At 44.3% G+C, this 20,000-nt stretch overlaps 1 protein-coding gene across 1 annotated transcript in view; it reads left to right on the top strand.

The window, feature by feature from the left end:
• The window catches only part of LOC143298939 (glycine receptor subunit alpha-2-like), a 62,138-nt gene that overhangs the window by 29,641 nt on the left and 12,497 nt on the right, over positions 1 to 20,000 (top strand). The window contains exons 4-7 of the mRNA XM_076611977.1: positions 6,085 to 6,152; positions 8,727 to 8,953; positions 11,394 to 11,476; positions 13,217 to 13,351. Of these exons, the coding sequence (XP_076468092.1) occupies positions 6,085 to 6,152; positions 8,727 to 8,953; positions 11,394 to 11,476; positions 13,217 to 13,351 (513 nt within the window). The remainder of the gene's footprint in view (positions 1 to 6,084; positions 6,153 to 8,726; positions 8,954 to 11,393; positions 11,477 to 13,216; positions 13,352 to 20,000) is intronic.

Raw genomic sequence — 20,000 nt, 5'->3', positions numbered from 1 at the left:
GTCTCCAGGGCAACCAGCTCAGCTCAAGTTTTCTTTTCAATTTTTTTTAGGGAAGACCCGTACCGCACCCCCCACCCCTACCCCCACCCCTTCCGCACCTTCTCGCCCCCTTCCGTTGAATAAAGTCTCGCGTGTAAATCTTTGCCTACGTCTGCTGATGTCTGGAGCTCTCTCTCTCTCTCTCTACCTGTCTGTCTGTCTGTCTGTCTCTCTCTCTGTTTGTCTGTCTGTCTCTCAGTCTGTCTGTCTGTCTCTTTCTCTCTCTGTCTGTCTCTCTGTCTGTCTGTCTGTCTCTGTCTCTCTCTCTCCCTCTCTCTTGCTGATCTTGTTCGGTAAGTTGATGTTCGTTTTATTGGGATACACGTCTTTCGGATAAGACCATTAACCGATGTCCCGTGTGCAGCATGCACTCAGCGCTTATATAAAAAAATAAAAATAAAAAATAAAAAAAACTACGGCAAGGAAAGGGTTGCCCCTGGCAAAATTCTGCAGAAATTTTCACTTCGACAGTAAAATCAAATACACTTGGAGATAATTATGACAAAAATAAAATGAAGGAAAAAACAAATGTGGGTGGCGCCGCACTGTGGCGATGCGCTCATCCTTAGGGGAGAGCAGCCCGATTTATGACACAGAGTAATGCAGTGCAATGCAATACAATACAATATAATGCAATACAATACAATACAATGCAATGCAATGCAATGTGTTTTATTCAGTCCGGCCACCTTGTTATTGTCCTGATGGAAGGTTCCTCTTAAACAGTGATTGCACTCTGGACACACGTGACTTCAGACCTCACCAAATTCTATGGTTTTATCCAACGGCCGCCACATCAGGCAACTTGGTAAAAAAAAAAAAAAAAAAAAAAAAATAAATAAATAAAAATAAATAAAAATGAAATCCATCAGGGCTGTGTTCACAGAAACACACGTCCCTCCAACAGCAGTACCTCGAGCCCTTAAACCGGCAGACAGAGAGGGAGACAGAGGGATATAGAGAAAGAGAGACAGGGACACAGAGAGAGAGTGATAGATAGATAGATAGACACACAGAGATATGTAAGATACATAATTTTATATATATATACACGTACAGAGACAGAGACAGAGAGACAGACAGATAGATAGATAGATAGATAGATAGATAGGTAGGTAGGTAGATAGACAGATAGATAGATAGACACACAGAGATATATGATATACATAATTATATAGATATACGTACAGAGACAGAGAGACAGACAGACAGACAGACAGACAGACAGATAGATAGATAGATAGATAGATAGATAGACATATATAGGAGCGCGGGGGCAGGAGGGAGGGGGGTGCTGATAGACACTAGACGTCCATCTTCTTAGGTCTCAACGTCCTCTTTGTGGCTCTCTTGGCTCGTGTATGGCAACCCCCCCCCCCCCCCAACCCCCACACACACCCCCACACACACCCCGACCGACCCCACCTCCCCGCCCCCTAACCCCCCTCCCCCCCTCACCCCCCTCTCCCATACAGTAGTTTCTGCACCTTCAGCAGCCGCTGCGTGTCCCTTGGTGATACTTCCGCCACGAGTTTTATGATGATGCACTGTTCCTGGCTACTGCTCGGACAGCAAGACAGAAGATGAACCATTATGACACACACACACACACACACACACACAGAGGGTGGAGCGACCCCCTCAGCCTTTCTGTCTCTTGTCTTCTGTCTCTTTCCTTCATCCCACAGCCAGTCATTCTTTTTTTCTTCTTCTTTCTGCAGATGTCTGCATTCTGTGTGTGTGTGTGTGTGTGTGTGTGTGTGTGTGTGTGTGTGTGTGCGTGCGTGCGTGCGTGCGTGTGTGTGTGTTTGTCTCTCTGTCGTTGTGTGTTTGTCTCTGTGTTGGCAAAGGGAGAGAGAAGAGAAGGAAGCGAGAGAAAGACAGGGAGAACGATAAAGAGGAGGAACAGTCAGACAGAGGCGTTGACAAAGACACAGACAGATACCATATACATATACAAACAGAAAGACGGGAATGACGTTTCTTTGTTAACAAGGGAAGTGAAACAAACATACATGAGAGGGAGAGATCAAGGACAGAGAGAGAGAGAGAGAAGAGAGATGGAGAAACATTCCTCTAATGAGGAGAGTGGAATAAGCGTACATGAAAGAGAAAGAAAAGGAGAGATAAATAGAGACAGAGACACACAGACAGACAGACAGACAAAAATTTAGAGAGAGAGAAAGAGAGTGGGGGGGGGGCAAGAGAAGAACAGAGAGGAGGAAGGCGACGAGAAAGCCTTGGTACAATGGAAGAACAAGCGGACAGACAGACAGACAGACAGACAGCCGAAAGCTTGTGTCCATAGATTTTAGTACCGTATACGGACCGGGAATTTTACAACCCCCCCCCCCCACCCCACCCCCCGCCCCCCTCCCACCCCTCCCCTCCCTTCCACTAGATCTTGAGTGTTGGCATGGGCGCGAGTCTTTCGGATGAGACGATAAATCTAAGTCCTGCGTGCAGCATGCATTTCGTGCACGTCACCAAGGGGCTGTCCTTAGCGAACCTCTGCGATAGTAAAACAAATACACTTAATGCAGACAGAATTTTTTAAAAAGAAAAAAAGAAAAGAAACAAAATAGGAGTAGCGATGCACTGTGGCGACGAACTCGCTTTTTCCCGGGAGAGAGCCAGAATTTCATACAGAGAAACATGGTGTGACAAGAAGTGATGCAGTGCAATACAATACAATACAATACAACACACAACACAATTCCATATTACATGCAATAAAATACCGTACAATACCATTCAATACAGTACAATAAATACAGCCAGAAAGACAGACAAACCTTACCACTAAAACAAACTCAAGCCAAGTTGAAGGCAAAGACACAGAGAGAGACAGAGACAGAAAAACAATCAGACAATACCCTTCTACGTCCTCCCACTCCCCCACACCACCCCCCACCCCCAGTTCCTCTTCATCCTCCTTCCCTAACCCTTCACCTCGAACAGTCCATCAAGGAGTCGAAGTCCTGTCCAATACCCACAGTGACTACCACCCCTTAACCTACACCTACTCGCTCCTCCTCAACCTCCGCTCCCACCTCATCCCCCACGCTTCAGCCCCAAATTCTACCCCCACAACCCCTCCCCCACCCCCACCCCCACCCCCACCCCCACCTCACGGCCTCACAACCCCCTCCTTCCGTCCTTCACCTTTCAGCGGACAACGACAATGATAGTGAAGTGCACCATGTCTCCTTTGTGAATTTGGAAACTCTGTCTCTCTGTCTCTCTCTGTGTCTCTTTCTCTGTCTGTCTGTCTGTCACACACACACCCACACCCACACACATACACACACACACACACACATCTGTTCCGATCATATTCTTCTTCTTTTTTTCTTCTTTTTTTTTTTTTTTACTATATTGATGCATTTACCCATGCCGTAACGACCTCATGGCCAGTGATATTAAGTGTCAAAGTGTGAAAGTCTCTCTTTCTCTCTGACTCTCTGTCTCTGTCTCTCTCTCTGTTTTCTCTGTCTGGGTGGCGTTATTCCCAGGTCCCTCTAGGCGTTACCACAGGTACCAGTGATGGAGTGGCCACAGGGAACCCAGACTGTGGTACCCAGCCAACCTGACAGGACTGAACTAAGAACCAGCCAGGCGATATCCATCTCCTCGTCTTTCTAGAGGTCCCCCCGTCCCTTCCTCCCTCCCTGCACACCCTTCTCACACATTTATAGACATGCACACACATTCACGGAAGCACTGACGCAGACGCGTGCACATACACACGCATTCACACATTCACACACGTGCACGTGCATGTGCGCACACAAACACGCGCGCACACGCACACGTGCGCACTCGCTCAGTCACACACACATAAGTGGCAAGAAACATGCACACTCACACACAGACACACAGACACAGACACAGACACAGACACACACACACACACACACACACACACACACACACACACACACACACACACACACACACACACACAATTTTATATACGCGACGCACACAGTCGCGCGCGTGCACGTACACACACACACACACACACACACACACACACACAATCTCGGGGAGTCTCTCTCTCTGCCAATCAGTCATTTACACCGATTCCCAACAGAGCAGTGAATAGTACAAAAGCTCGACACTCGCTAAACTTTGCCAGTCAACTGTCACCCACCTCTCTCTCTCTCTCTCCCTCTGTCTCTCTGTCTCTGTCTCTGTCTCTGTCTCTCTCTCTCTCTCTCTCTCTCTCTCTCTCTCTCTGTCAGTCTCTTACTACCTACCCTATCTGCGCTCTTTTTCTTATCTTTGCTATACTGCTTTTATATATATACTTATGTACAAACACATATATGGAGGATGTGCCGTGGTAAAATCGGTAAGGCGTTGGACTTCTGGTGTGGAGTGATGGCCTAGAGGTAACGCGTCCGCCTAGGAAGCGAGAGAATCTGAGCGCGCTGGTTCGAACCACGACTCAGCCGACGATATTTTCTCCCCCTCCACTAGACCTTGAGTGGTGGTCTGGGCGCTAGTCATTCGGATGAGACGATAAACCGAGGTCCCGTGGGCAGCATGCACTTAGCGCACGTTAAAAAACCCACGGCAGCAAAAGGGTTGTTCCTGGCAAAATTCTGTAGAAAAATCCACTTCGATAGGAAAAACAAATAAAGCTACACGCAGGAAAAAATACAAAAAAAATGGGTGGCGCTGTAGTATAGCGACGCGCTCTCCCTGGGAAGAGCAGCCCGAATTTCACACAGAGAAATCTGCTGTGATAAAAAAAGGAATACAAATGCAAAATGTTCACCAAGGGTTGAGGCACAGATTCGGAATGGTGTTGCTTCCTCGGGAAACGCACTTTACTCCGAATTTCCTCACCCCACCCGCGTTTGAAATGGGTACCTGACTTCGGTTAGGGAAGAAGGTCAAAAGGACGGAATGAGAGGATTAGGCTTCCCCCTTCCTATGCCGAGCCCCTGAAGCAGTGGACATGAATTCACTGCCCCGATAGCCCGTAAAAGGCTATGGAACCTTTAACTCACTCAGTACGGCCAGTCCTCTCTTCTCCTCTACACAGACCCCTCGGATGTCCAGTGGGTGTCTCAATGACCCAACCTTTAGCTTCCGTCGTCAGAACTGTGGTATTCTTTGTCAACATTCACCTCTTCAGTATAAGAGCCTTCCGCTTGCAATATTTTGATGATGGTAATTGGGATGAAACGCTGTTAACGTCGTCTCTTTCGGCGTTCGTATGGAGAGAGTTAACCCTTGCTAACTAACTCGTCCTTATGTCTTCTCAGCTTTAGGCAACGTTTGAATTGCGTTCATTGCATAACGAAGGAAATATTTATAAAAAAAAAAAAAGAGCTGATAATTGAAAGTGGTGGCCCGTGATAAACCTCTCAAAATGTCATGGACTGCGCTGACAGTGATGACAATTAATTTTATGAAAAATTCTGTTCGAAAATCAAAATAATGAAAGAGCTGAAGGCTAGTGCTGAATGAATACCTTTTTATTTCTCTCGAGTTTTTGTGTGTGGCGCGTTTGTTTGTCTGTTTCTTTGTTTGTTCGTTAGTGTTTCTTATAGCGTACAAAGAGACAGGGTGAATGTGTAGCGGTAATTAGCTGGAACAAAGCCACCCCTGTTCCCTTGACCCACTCGGAACCACTTAGATCGTGCCTGAGAAAGCATATATGTATGTATGTATGTCTCTCTCTATATATATATATGTGCACAGATACATAGACATATGCAGAAATACACAGATACATAGATACATTTCAAAAATGATACTTTCTTTACGAAAATGGTGATCATTATCGCAACAACCATCTTCCCCTTCTTTCCAAATTGTGACCCTGGATAGATGCCACGTGATATGTCACCACCATATCTCCCGCACCCAACCTCTGCCCCTCCCCCCCCCACTTACCCGCGCCCCCGTCCCCCCCCCCCCCACTCCCACCCCCCGCGCGCGCCTTCCCCCCTCTCCAAACTGTGACCGTGGATGGATGTCACCTGATATGTCATCGGCATGACCGGAACTGACGTGGATTTGTTGCAGATCACGCCACCAAAGTGGCGGTACAGATCCACGTGCTCAGCATCGACACCATCAACGAACAGTCCATGGTGAGTGATCGGTCTGTCTGTCTGTCAGTCTGTCCTGTCGCACAGACAGTGTGCACGTGCAGCGTTTGTTTGTTTGATTTGTGAGTGTGTGTGTGTGTGTGCGTGCGTGCGTGCGTGCGTGCGTGTGTGTGTGTGTGTGTGTGTGTGTGTGTATGCGTGTGATTGTGGGCGCGTGAACTTCAACTGTCACATTTTAGTCGTTAGACATACGTGTGGGATTTTACGTGTATGGCCGTTTTCACCCCGGCAATTATTAGGCACCCATACTCTGTTTTCGGAGGCGTGTACGCTTGGTGTGTTAATGTGTTCATAACACAACCAACACTGACATGAATAACGGGATCTACAACGTACGTATTTGTTCTGCATGTGTGCATACACTATGGACGTTCACTACTAGCAGGTCTGCACTTGTGTTGATCTTGGAGAAGGAAAAAAAATCTCCACATTTAACCCACCAGGCACTGCTGGGATTCGAAGCCAGATTCCTAGAATTAAAAGTCCATCGGGTGTCCCGCCCAGCACACACACACACACACACACACACACATCGAAAGAAAGTTAACTTGGCATCGTTAACATTAAACAACCGCTTGAACTGAACGATTGAAAACATAGTGAATAACGAATAATGCAAACGGGGAATTCACAAAGTATGCAAAGGGAGTTATGAGTAAACACAGTGGACAATCATTACGCAGAAATATTAACATGTAAAAGCTCGAAAGGGCGATTGTTACCAAGAAAATTAATGCCGGAAGAGCTAAACAGGGAGATTATCTTTCAATTTTCGGGAACCTGTTACACCACAAACAATCAATAGTTCATTCGATGAAGAAAAGAAGCCCTCTTTCAACACAAGGCCTTGGCAAAAAAAAAACAACTGAAGCGCTGCATTAGGTTAAGTGTCTCGACGTTGAGCTATTTTACAACAAATCTTAAAGCCAATGCTGTTAGCTTCAATAACACACACACACACACACACACACACACACACACACACACATTGTCCCATTCTTTCTTTCTTTCTTTCTTTCTGTCTTTCTTTCTGTCTTCTTTTATTGTTGGTGTTGTTTTCAGAATTTGGTTGGCTCTCAAAACCTGACCAGCATGTTGGGTCTATCCGTTGGTCAGACATGTGCTTCTTTCTTTTTAATCCCAGCAGATAATTATTATGATGTCGCACATATCATGAACTAGTCAGCACTCCTTGACTTTTCCTCTCCTTCTCCTTCTCCTCCCCTTCTTCCAAATCTTTCTTCCCGTCCCTTTCTCTCTTATTTCTTCGATCCTCAACTTTTAAATAACTGGAACTGTCAGAGACAGGATATTTATCAGATTAAACCGGCGCTCACAGACTGTCTCGCTGGCAGTTAATCTTATTCACACAGCCTTCAGGCGATACCCTCAGAGGTCGTTTATACTTGCCAGACATTTCGTCTCACAGGGGAGAACTGCTTCAGTGTTCCCCAGCAGAAGATATTCCCTCCCCTTTTCTCAATTTTCCTTCTTGCCTCCCTTTCAGCATCAATCACGGTTTGCTCTAATCCCATTTTCTTCCAGTTTTATTTTCTTGGAGTAATTCCATTTGTTACAGATTGGCTTGTTCGGTTCGTGTTAAAAATTTCCGGGTTTTTGTTGTTGTTGTTGGGTTTTTTTTTTCCCCCTTTTTGCTTCTTTTGCGAACTTATCTCTTTCGTTCTAATTTATCTCTGTATCCTTTGCGAACTTTTTTCATGGTGAAAATTTTATTGTTGTTGAGAATTTATCCCCCCAATGACAATTTCTCTTTCCGTCCTTTGCGAACTTATCTTCTCAATAATAATTTCTCTTTACATCTTTTGCGAGCTTATCTCATTAGTAATAATTTCGCTTCACATCTATTACGCATATAAGTTCACTTATTGGTTTGCGCTCTGTTTTAAGTGACTGGGTCAAACCAGTTTCTGCTGTTGATGATTTTATCGCTCACATCATTTGAACGATGATGACAACTGATGATGAATTGTGGCAAGCGGCCCAAATGAAAGGGTTTCTAAAGCTGACTTACAGTATGGGAGTCGTTTCATCTCAAAATCGTATTTTGCAAGTTTAATAATTGTACGTTGTTGGTTTTTGTTGTTGTTGTTGTTGTTTTGTTTTGTTTATTTGTTGTTGTTTTTTGTTTTTGTTTTTTTAAATCTTACTTATTTCAAGAACATTAAGATGCTGGGTCTTGATAGATGGTGACAATTACTGAAACAATAGTCTCTCTTGCATGAGATGGGTCTTTATAATTATTATGTTTCTTTCACAGCTTCATCGCAGACGCATTTTGAGGCCAGATTGAAATAAACAACCAAAAAAAACAACAACAAAAAAACAACCTTTATTAAAAAAATATTCCACGTAGCTTCGAAACGCGTAATTACACTGTAAAGCTTTCTGTTTCACCTTATGTTGTCCCCCTCCCCCCTTCCCCACCCCCTCCACGCCCCCCACCCCCGCTCCCCCTCCACCCCTCCACTCCACACCCCCCCCCCAAAAAAAATAAAAATAAAATAAAATAAAATAACCCAACAACTTTGGCCACAGGACTACTCACTCAACATCTACCTGAGGCAGCGGTGGGTGGACCCCCGCCTGCAGTTCATCAACCACTCCCGCACGGAGTGGCTGGAGCTGGACACGCGGCTGATGAAGAAGGTGTGGGTGCCCGACACCTTCTTCCGCAACGAGAAGAAGGGCGCCTTCCACGACGTCACCGTGCCCAACCGCCTGATGCACCTCTACCGGAACGGCACCATCTACTACAGCATGCGGTGGGTCAGACAGGACAAGGCAAAGAGACCAGACAAGACAAGACAAGACAAGACTAGAGACATGACAAGACGTGACAGAGGCAAGACCGACACGAGACAGGACATGACAAGAGGCAATGAAGAGACGAGAGAAGATACAAGGCAAGCTGATGCACCTCTACCGGAACGGCACCACCTACCACAGCATCAGGTCAGACAGGACAGGACAGGACAGGGACAGTGCAGCAGACAAGACGAGGACGAGACAAGACAAGAGAAGCGAGACAGGACAGGCTGGTGCACCTGTACCGGAACGGCACCATCTACTTCAGCATGAGGTGATTGAGACAGGACATGACGAGGAACAGGACAGGACAAGAGACAAGACAAGACATGAGACAAGACGAGATGAAACGAGACAAGACAAGGCTGATGCGCTTGTACCGGAACGGCACCGTCCACTACAGCATAAGGTGGATGAGACAGGGAGAGACAAGACAAGACAGGACAGGACAGGACACGAGACAACACAAGACAAGGCAAGGCAAGAGACAAGACTTTCTGGGCCGACCCGAGACAAGACAAGGCGAGATGAGACGAGACAGGACATGACTAGAGGCAAGAGATACTACGAGACACGTATCGGATCGGCACCATCTACTGCAGCAGGAGGTGAGACAGGACGGGACAAGAGAAGTCAAAACAGTGCAACAGACAAGAGACCAGACAAGACAAAACGAGACGAGACAAGACAACAACACAAGCGACACGAGGACACAAGACAAGACAAAACAAAACAAGAGGAGACGAGACGACACAGTACAAGACGACACAATACAAGACGAGACAAGACAGTGCAACAGACAAGAGACAAGACACGACGAGACGAGACGAGACACGACACAAGACAAGACAGTGCAACAGACAAGAGACAAGACACGACAAGACGAGACGAGACGAGACAAGACAAGACGAGACGAGACGAGACGAGACGAGACACGACAGTGCAACAGACAAGAGACAAGACACGACGAGACGAGACGAGACGAGACAAGACAAGACGAGACAAGACAGTGCAACAGACAAGAGACAAGACAAGACGAGACGAGACACGACGACACAAGACAAGACAGTGCAACAGACAAGAGACAAGACAAGACGAGACGAGACGAGACAAGACAAGACAAGACGAGACGAGACGAGACGAGACGAGACGAGACACGACGACACAAGACGACACAAGACAAGACAGTGCAACAGACAAGAGACAAGACAAGACGAGACGAGACGAGACAAGACAAGACATGACGAGCTGAGAGAAGAGACCAGGCGAAAGGAGACGATATAAGAGAAGGCACAAGAAATGTGACAAGACAAAAGACAGGACAGAAACAGGAGGAAGGAGGGGGGGGGGGAGAGAGAGATAGGGGGTGGGGCGGGCTCTCAAAAACAACGATTTGACTACAGCTTGAGGTGAGTGAGGGGTGGGGAAGGGGGCGGTGGTGAGAAGAGAGAGGTGGGAGGGGGGATAGGGAGAGAGCGAGTCATGAGGGGGGAAGGATAGAAGATGAACGGGGGTAAGGTAGATAAAGAAACAAAAATTCGAAATGAATCTTGAGAGAGAGACAGAGACAAAACTGACAGACAGACAGACAGACAGAGACAGGGAGGAGGAGGTCGGGGAGAGATACAGAGCGAGTGAGAGGAGGGGGGCGGGGATTAGAGAGAAGGAAGGTGAGAGGGAGAGAGAATGATAGAGGGAATGAGTGGCGAAAAGATTTAGAGGGGGGAGTAAGGGGAGTACGGATAATTCATTCATCAGGGCACACCCCCTTTGAAGGGAGTTGAACAAAAAAACACACACTTGTTTGAATAAACATTAACCCTTTCACCGCCAGTCAATTTAGAGTACACAATTCCCTTGTGGTATAAACACAGAAAAGACAGTGGCTAAGAATATAGCTGGGGATTCCCCCTGCGATGTATAGAAAATATGGCCTATCCTACCACCGAACATTGAGAGCAGTAGGTTCATGGATAACAGACCAATGAATGGTCACCTTTCAGGGACATGGGTCCTCTACCACGCCTGTGCATAAATGCGAGCTTGGCGGTGAAAGGGTTAAGAGAAATATGTCACATGAGAAAACAATTACAATGGCACAAGAGAGAGAGAGTGAGTGACTGAGACAGGGGTGGTAAGTTACCGATTGAGAGAGAGGAGGGCGAGTAAGAGAGAGGGAGAGAAAAAAAGATATATAAAAAAGATTGAGTGAGAAAGAGAAAATGACAGAAACAGAGAGAGAGAGAGAGAGAGAGAGAGAGAGAAGAACAAGAGTGAAGAGGTGGCTAAGGATAAATGTTGTGTATGTGCGTGTGTGTGTGTGTGTCTGTGTCTGTATGTGTGTAATCATGTGTGTGTGTGTGTGTGTGTGTGTGTGTGTGTGTGTGTGTGTTGCAGGCTGTCCGTGACACTGTCGTGCCACATGGGGTTACAGAAGTACCCCTTGGACAGCCAGAAATGCCCCATCCTCATCGCCAGTTGTGAGTCCACTTCTCCTCTTTATAATCAACGATAATGATGATGATAATGAATATTTGGTGAGCGCTTTCCTCCCTTCGTTAACTCTCTCCATACGAACGGCGAAAAGAGACGACGTTAACAGCGTTCCACCCCAATTACCATCATCAAAATATTGCAAGCGGAAGGCTCTTATACTGAAGAGGTGAATGTTGACAAAGAATACCACAATTCTGACGACGGAAGCTAAAGGTTGGGTCATTCAGACACCCACTGGACATCCGAGGGGTCTGTATAGAAGAGAAGAGAGGACTGGCCGTACTGAGTGAGTTAAAGGGAGCTCAAAAGCGCCGCACAAGAAACATAAAAGATTTAACGCACAATAGTATAAACCAGATTCAAAGACTACGAGTATTACATTACTTAATTACACACACACACACACACACACACACACACACACACACACACACACACACACACACACACACACACACACACACACACACACACAAACACACACACACACACACACACACACACACACACACACACAGAGAGAGAGATTGCATGGCTTATAGCTGAATGTCATTGGAAGGACATGGAAGGTCTATGCATAATCGTTTTCAAAAAGATGTGGGGTTTTTTCTGACTGGTTTTATTTCAATTCCTCCTCCTCCTTTTCCTATTTCTCCTCTTCCTTCTCTTCCCTGTCTCCTCTTCTTTGTCCTTCTATATCTCCCCCTTCTTTTTGTCCACCTCCTCCTCTTCCTTCTCCTTTCCTCCTCTTCGTTCTCCTCATGTTTCTCCTATTTCTTCTCCTCCTCTTTCTGCTCCTTTTTTTTCTCCTCCTCTTTCTCCTGTTTATTCCTCTTCTCTTTCACGTCGTCTTCTTTCTCTGCCTCCTCCTCCTTCTCCTCTCCCTTTTTCTCCTCCTTTCTTATCTTCCCTCTTATTCCTCTTTCTCCACCCCCTCCTCCTTTGTCTTTTTCTTCGTATTCAGCCCGCTTCTTCTCTTTCTGATCGTCTTCTTCCTTCTCTTCTTTTCTTTTTTCTTTTCTTTCTTTCTTTCCTCCTGTTTCTTTTCTCTTTTCTACTATTTTGTTATCGTTATTTCTTCTTCCCTTTTTTAAGGTTAGTACCTTCCTTACTTTCTAATTTAAGCACCATATATTTATATCCTAACTTTTTTTGGGGGGGAAAGTATTTGTGCATAAGACAAATCAACAATATCAACAAACAGAAAACACTCCCTGGCACCTAATGGACTCTCCCCTTTGCTTGCTATCTTTTGATCAGATGGGTACACCATGGAGACATTGTGTTATATAACTAACTACTTATTAATTCAATCACCATATTTTGCTTGTTACCTTTTTACCAGACGGGTACACCATAGAAAACATTGTGTTCTTACTAACTACTTAATAACTCAGTCAGCATATTTTGTTTGTTATCTTTTGACCAGACGGGTACACCATGGAGAACATTGTGTTCTAACTAACTACTTAATAACTCAGTCACTATGTTTCGTTTCGTTTGTTATCTTTTGACCAGACGGGTACACCATGGAAAACATTGTGTTCTAACTAACTGCTTAATAACTCAGTATGGAAAACATTGTGTTCTAACTAACTACTTAATAACTCAGTCACCATATTTTGTTTGTTATCTTTTGACCAGACGGGTACACCATGGAAAACATTGTGTTCTAACTAACTACTTAATAACTCACCATATCTTGTTTGTTATCTTTTGACCAGACGGGTACACCATGGAGAACATTGTGTACGGCTGGATATCGCAGAACCCCATCGACTTCAACGAACACATGGAGCTGCCCCAGTTCACCATTCAGGAGGTGCTGCTGAGTGACTGCACCAAGACTTACAAAGAAAGTGGGTGGGTTTTGTATTTTTGACTCACTTGTGTAAACAAAGTGAGTCTATGTTTTAACCCGGTGTTCAGATGTGTGTGTGTGTGTGTCTGTGTCTGTGTGTGTCTGTGTCTGTCTGTGCGTCTGTGTGTCCATGGTAAACTTTAACATTGCCATTTTCTCTGAAAATACTTTGTCTGCCAATGCCAAATTTGACTTAAACATAGTATGAAAAAAAATCTTCACATAAATACCAATAACAGGTTGTAAGTCTCCTGAATTAAGTCGTTTTTTTTCCGAATCATTAACGGTTTATTTCGTTGAGGTTTGTTCCGAAATCCGAAAATTCTAAAATCCGTTTCCCATTGAGTTTGGCCTGCTAGCAGTTAGATTGTCTTCGAAGACATGATCTCGTTTTTCTTGTTCACAATTAAAAGGAAAGAAATACAAATTCTGGACAGAACACTTACAGTAATACTTACTACACCACCGACGTGTTTACTGCATATAAATATTCTAGAGTGGACACTGAATTAACTGGAATGAACATAGAAAAATTGAATCGATCGTTTCTTTCAGCACGTCGTAGGCCTCGACTGGTTCGTGCAGATCTAGAGATCTACCATGTTTTGCTTTTTGCTTCAAGGGATAGCAAAGATATCTTCTTTTTTTTCTTTTTTCTCCCAAGCAGCTTATTTTATATATCATATCTAATACAGAACATTTTTCAACGATTTTTTTATTATTATTTTTTTCTCCTCATGATTAAAGCGCGAAGCACAAGTGAGTCTTAAAAGCTTTGCCTCTTGTTTGTTTGTTTGTTTCATGTATGTGTGTGTGCTTGCGTGCCTTTGTGTGTGTGTGTGTGGGTGGGTGTGGGTGTGGGTGTGTGTGTGTGAGTGTGTGTGTGTGTGAATGGCGTGGGTGTTGATTTGTGTGAATGCGTACATGCATGTGTGTGTATTCGTACTTATGTTTCTCTGTGTGTTTGTGTGTGTGTGTGTGTGTGTGTGTGTGTGTGTGTGTGTGTGTGTGTGTGTGTGTGTGTGGTTGTCTGTCTGTCTGTCTGTACATGTGTGTATGTGTACTTGCGAATGTGTGTGCATGTGTGTGCGCGCGTATGTGTGACGGGCATGGGTTTGAATCTGTGTGCATGTGTACGTGCATGTGTGTGTTCGTACCTGTGTGTGTGTGTGTGTGTGTGTGTGTGTGTGTGTCTGTCTGTCTGTCTGTCTGTCTGTCTGTATTTGTGTGTGTATGTGTACATGCGTATGTGTATTTGTATCTGTGGGTGAATGTCTGCATGAGCAGGTGAGTATGTGTGTGTGTACGTGTGTATATGTGTATGTGTATGTGGATCTCTGTGTGTGTGTGTGTGTGTGTGTGTGTGTGTGTGTGTGTGTGTGTGTGTGTGTGTGTGTGTGTGTGATTAGATTAAGACGGATAATAAAAAAAAATAGGAGTCAAACACAAACATACATACACACGCACGCACGCGCACAGACAGACAGGCAGACAGAGAGAGAGAGAGAGAGAGAGATCTTTTGCAAAGATCCTCAAGGGATGATTGAATATTATCACAACTGATGAATTGATGGACATCACTGATGAGGTTAGATTTATGACACAGCACGGGCGCGCACGTGCACTGTCTCACAATCACGTTGAAGAAAACAACGTTCCCCCTGCTCGCAGCGCCAAAGGGTGTCAGCACGTCTAACCCCGCAGGGTACCGCTGACACAGTGATCATAGTTACGAACGATTCTGTGCACGGAAAGCTGAAACTTCTGTGAGGCTTTAACGACACTGAACACGCGATGCTGGCAAGTGTCAAAAGTGGTTATGTTTGTTGTGAAGAGATAAGCGAGGTGTTGTGATTGTTTGTTTGTTTGTTTGTTTGCCTATAATGAATAAGCAGCTCGTGGCTAGACTTCGTGTGAAATTCGTGATTTCGCATGCATACTTAACTTCCCCATCCTCTATCTCTCTGTCTCTTATTGATATATATATATATATATATATATATATGTGTGTGTGTGTGTGTGTGTGTGTGTGTGTGTGTGTGTGTGTGTGTGTGTGTGTGTGTGTGTGTGTGTTTTCCATAACATATCATCATATATCTGTATACATGTGTGCGTGCGTATGTGTGTGTATGTAATCATATATATGCGTGCGTGTGTTTGTATACTTGTGTGTATTAGACAACAGGAGATTTAAAATGATAAACACAGGAGGCAAAATTCGTAGAAGGGAAGTTCAAGAAATAATGGGTTGGCAACCAGGGCAGACAGAAAACAACAACAACACCCATACGATTCACAGACAGACGATAGTTGGAGGGACCACTGCATCCTGTCCACATGAGACGACCGCTAGTTCTGCCTGACATGGCTTCAGCTGCGGTTCCTGGATAAACAACTTCTCAGCAACGGCAATTCACCGACTTCGCCTTTACCCTCCTCCCCCCCTCCCCCTCCGATCCCCTCTCCCTCTCCTCCCCCTCCCCTCTCCATCTCCTTCCACCCCGATCACCACACCCCACCACACGGCAACAAACACCGGGAACAATTTAGTGGTGTTCATGTCCTCTGTGGAAGGAAAATAACATACATACACACACACGCACACGCACACACATACACACACACACGCACACACGCGCGCGCGCACACTCACATACATGCACGCACACGCACATGCACACTCACATATACACATATACACATACACACACCGAGAGGCGAGCGTGCGCGCGCACACACACACGCACGCACACACACACACACACACACACACACACACACACACACACACATATTGATTCAACTCATTCACATATTCACTCACTCACTTGCGCACACTGAAAGAGACAGATAGACAGACAGGCAGGCAGACAGGCCACTAGACAGATACATAGAATTAGTTAATGAATGAATGAATGGTTTATTCCTATACGCCTCATAAATGGTATTTTAACAATATACACAACTTCCTGAACAAGATAAAACAATGGCAGTGGTTCCTCTAATATCTGTAAGTCTTGCGGTTGTACATACAGAGAAAAAAGATTACGTATTTCATCAGGCTTTGAGCAAGCCAATAAACTGGGTTGGAACTACAATGATCACTGTAATATTTAGGAAGATCCAGAGAGACACAGGGAGAGAGAGAGAGAGAGAGAGAGAGAGAGAGAGAGAGAGAGAGAGAGAGAGAGAGAGAGAGAATCAATACACCTGCACAGATGATTTTTTTTCTTTCAGTCAGCAAGACAGAAAACAAAACAAAAAAACAAAAAGCAAACTTCTACTCCCTGTAGAATTATGAAATCGATACTTGAATTTTTTTTCTTCCAAGATGCCGGTGTGGCATTATCTCCCTTGGGGTCTCTTCACTTCGAGTCAACCTCAGCCTGATGCTCTACTATGAGCCACAGAAACAGTTTGAGATGCTTTCGCAGAAGGAAAGGATGAGATGTATTGGGACACACAAACAAACAAAAAGAAGGAAAGAAAGAAAAGGAAGAAAAGGAAGAAAGAAGGGAAAGTTCCGAACAAGCTGGATATACATTCAGAAAAGACGCTGTCTTGTTCACTCTCTCTCTCTCTCTCTCTCTCTCTCTCTCTCTCTCTCTCTCTCTCTCTCTCTCTCTCTCTCTCTCCGAAAAATCAGCATCATCTCACCATGACCCCACCTAGAAAACTGTGCAGATTACTAAGTGGTACTTTACTTTTTGTGAATCCTGTATGTATAATAATGATAATGATAATAATAATTATTATTATATTGCGCTGAATCTTATGCAGAGACAAATCTAAGCGCTTTCGCACCTGTCATTCACACGCATGCATAACTCTAAAACTGAAGAAACTGAAGACAAGGAAGAGGCAGGGGAGGGAGGCTATCTTAGGAAGAGGTGGGTTTTAAGGCCAGACTTGAAAGAGCTGAGTGCGGAGACCTTACGAAGCGAAAGAGGAAGTTCATTCCATATGCAAGGTCCAGAGACAGAAAAAGAACGGGGTCCAACAGTGGAGTGTTTGAATCTGGGTATGCGTGAACAGAGTGGATCCGAAGCCGATCGTAGAGAGTATGTATGTATGTATGTATGTATACGTACATACATACATACATACATATATATATATATGTATATATATATATATATATACTTTTTTTTACACTCTGTCTCTTTGCCTCTTCTAGTCTTGTCACGTCATGTCTCGTCTTTTATTGCTACGTCTAGATTCGCCTTTCCTTGATTCGTCCGGTCTCGTCTTCATGTCCCTTCTGTATTTTCCCTCGGCTGCCTCCATTGTGAAATTTACACTGTGTGGACGGATCAATATGAAGGGGAGGGGACCGTAGAGGGTGGGGGGGGGGGAGCTCGAGGGGAGCGGGGCGGGGGGGGGGGGGGGGCTGGGGAGGGAAGGCAGGGGATTGGATGGGCGGTATGTTTGACAGCAGGAAAATACGTAACTTTGGGATATGGATTTCATGGAAAAGTTGTATCTCTGGTTTTGTTGTTTTTTGTTTGGTTGGTTGGTTCTTTTGTTGTTGTTTTTTGTCTTTGTGTGTGTGTGTGTGTGTGTGTGTGTGTGTGTGTGTGTGTGTGTGTGTGTGTGTGTGTGTGTGTGTGTGTGTGTGTGTGTGTGTTCGCGTGCATTGTGTGTGTTGTGTATGTGTGTGTGTGTTTGTGTACGTGTGCATTGTGTGTGTGTGTGTTGTGTGTGTAGTGTGTGTGTATGTGTGTGTGTGTGTTTGTGTGTGTGCATTGTGTGTGTGTTGTGTGTGTGTGTAGTGTGTGTGTGTGTGGTGTTTGTGTGTGTGCTTAAAAAAAATGTATGTGTGCCTGCATGTGTGTGAAAACAAACTTGAGGTGAGGAAGAGAGTCATACAGAAGTTAATGCAGAAAGTCATAAAGCACTGCGGTTGTCAATTCCCCACACAAACGAAAGTGAATCCACTCCTACTTTGCATATAAGTTACAAACGAAAGTGGAGTGTGACTTCCTAACCGCGGGGCAAAAACATTATGGTTCATACATACATGTAAACGTCCACTCGTACATGCGAATGGACATTAAAGTTATAGCCAAACGTACAAATACACCCAACTAAAAACAAAACAGGAAAATCTCAGCAGAGACATTTATCCGATATTCGGAAAAAATCAGTGTCATTAACACATGTGACAAGAGAAAAAAATATGTGAAAAATTAGATAAGTTTAGGGGGGAAAAAAACTTTTCATCATCTATGAAAAACAACAAACAGTTCAGAGCAAGAAATACAAAACACAAAATCAAAATAATGCTGCTCCCAAAAGATGTCTGACAGTCTGGATGGAGACAGAAACAAACCACACACACAGACACACACACACACACACACACACACACACACACACACACACACACACACACACACACACACACACAAAACAAAACAAAACAAAAACAAAAAAAACACAAAAAAACATGGAAGGAAGTAAGGAATACAAAGGAACGGAAATGAGAAAAAGAAAAAGAATGAAAAAAGAAGAAAGAAGAAAAGAAACGATAAAAAAAATTTTTTTAATAAAATAAAAGAAAGGGAACAAAAAGTGTGTGTGTGGGTGGGGGGGTGGGGGGGGGAGACCAAACCGCGGAACGGAAAAAAACGGGGAAGAATACATAGACCAGAAAGAAAGAAAGAAAATATCAGGAACAGATTACCGGTCACAAGCGACAGAGACAAATATCTTACCTTTTGTTTTTCTTTCTTGCACACATTCTGAGATGTGGTCCTGTGAGCCAGAACAGATTTTTGCCCTATCCAACCACACGGGAAGACAGAAAAGTATTTAAAAAATATGTGGACAAAAAATTGAAAAAAAAAAAAAAAATTCGTGCAGCATAATAGCAGAGGGAAACAAGTGCAGATAACAGCTAGATAACTCTTTCATTATTTTGAAATAACTTTGCAAGCATTATTTTCATAGAATGTAAAATGGAAACACGTTAAAGACTGGCATTGGGGGCCTTTTGAATACTCGCTGTGGGAGAGAGTCAGTTGTGCACCTGATGTGACTGCAGTTACGTACACAATGGACTTCTCCGATATCTGGGCATTGGCAGTGAACTATCATCCCCAATGTCAAATCATATATAAGATAGATGTAGCCAAGTGCTTAATTGGCTACAAATAACCTTAGTACTCAACTGGCTACAAATAACCTTAGTTCAATTCACAGCGCAAGCCGAAAGCTGAGCTGTAGCAGACGCCATTTTTGTAGTCACAGCGTACCTGCTGTCTTTCAATGACTTGTGTTTCTGCTTCACCGTAGTTAATTGATATTTTTTTGTCAGATCAGTAAACTACAAGTATTATATACTGGCAGAATCGTCGCAATTCCATCTTTAAGTCTATTCCATTTATGTTTGCCTACGTTAAACTGATTTAACGCAGTTTGTAATTTTCAGCGACGAGCTCGTTAAAACTGACCCTGTTCAGGTGACTTAAATTAAGATTATAGATTCATCATAAATAATCAACACTTCATTTTATACTCATTATAAAGTAGGTGTTGAGCTCTTTCTTTTGCAACTTATCCGACGTAAATCGGTTCAGGAATCATTTAGAAATCTGTCACTGAACACCTTGTAAGAAACACAGTTGTTGTCAGATTTGGCCAGT

This window comes from Babylonia areolata, chromosome 24 (genome assembly GCF_041734735.1).
Source record: "Babylonia areolata isolate BAREFJ2019XMU chromosome 24, ASM4173473v1, whole genome shotgun sequence".
Taxonomy (NCBI): domain Eukaryota; kingdom Metazoa; phylum Mollusca; class Gastropoda; order Neogastropoda; family Buccinidae; genus Babylonia; species Babylonia areolata.
The sequence above is the reverse complement of the archived record's forward strand: the minus strand, read 5'-3'. Positions and strand labels throughout refer to the sequence as shown.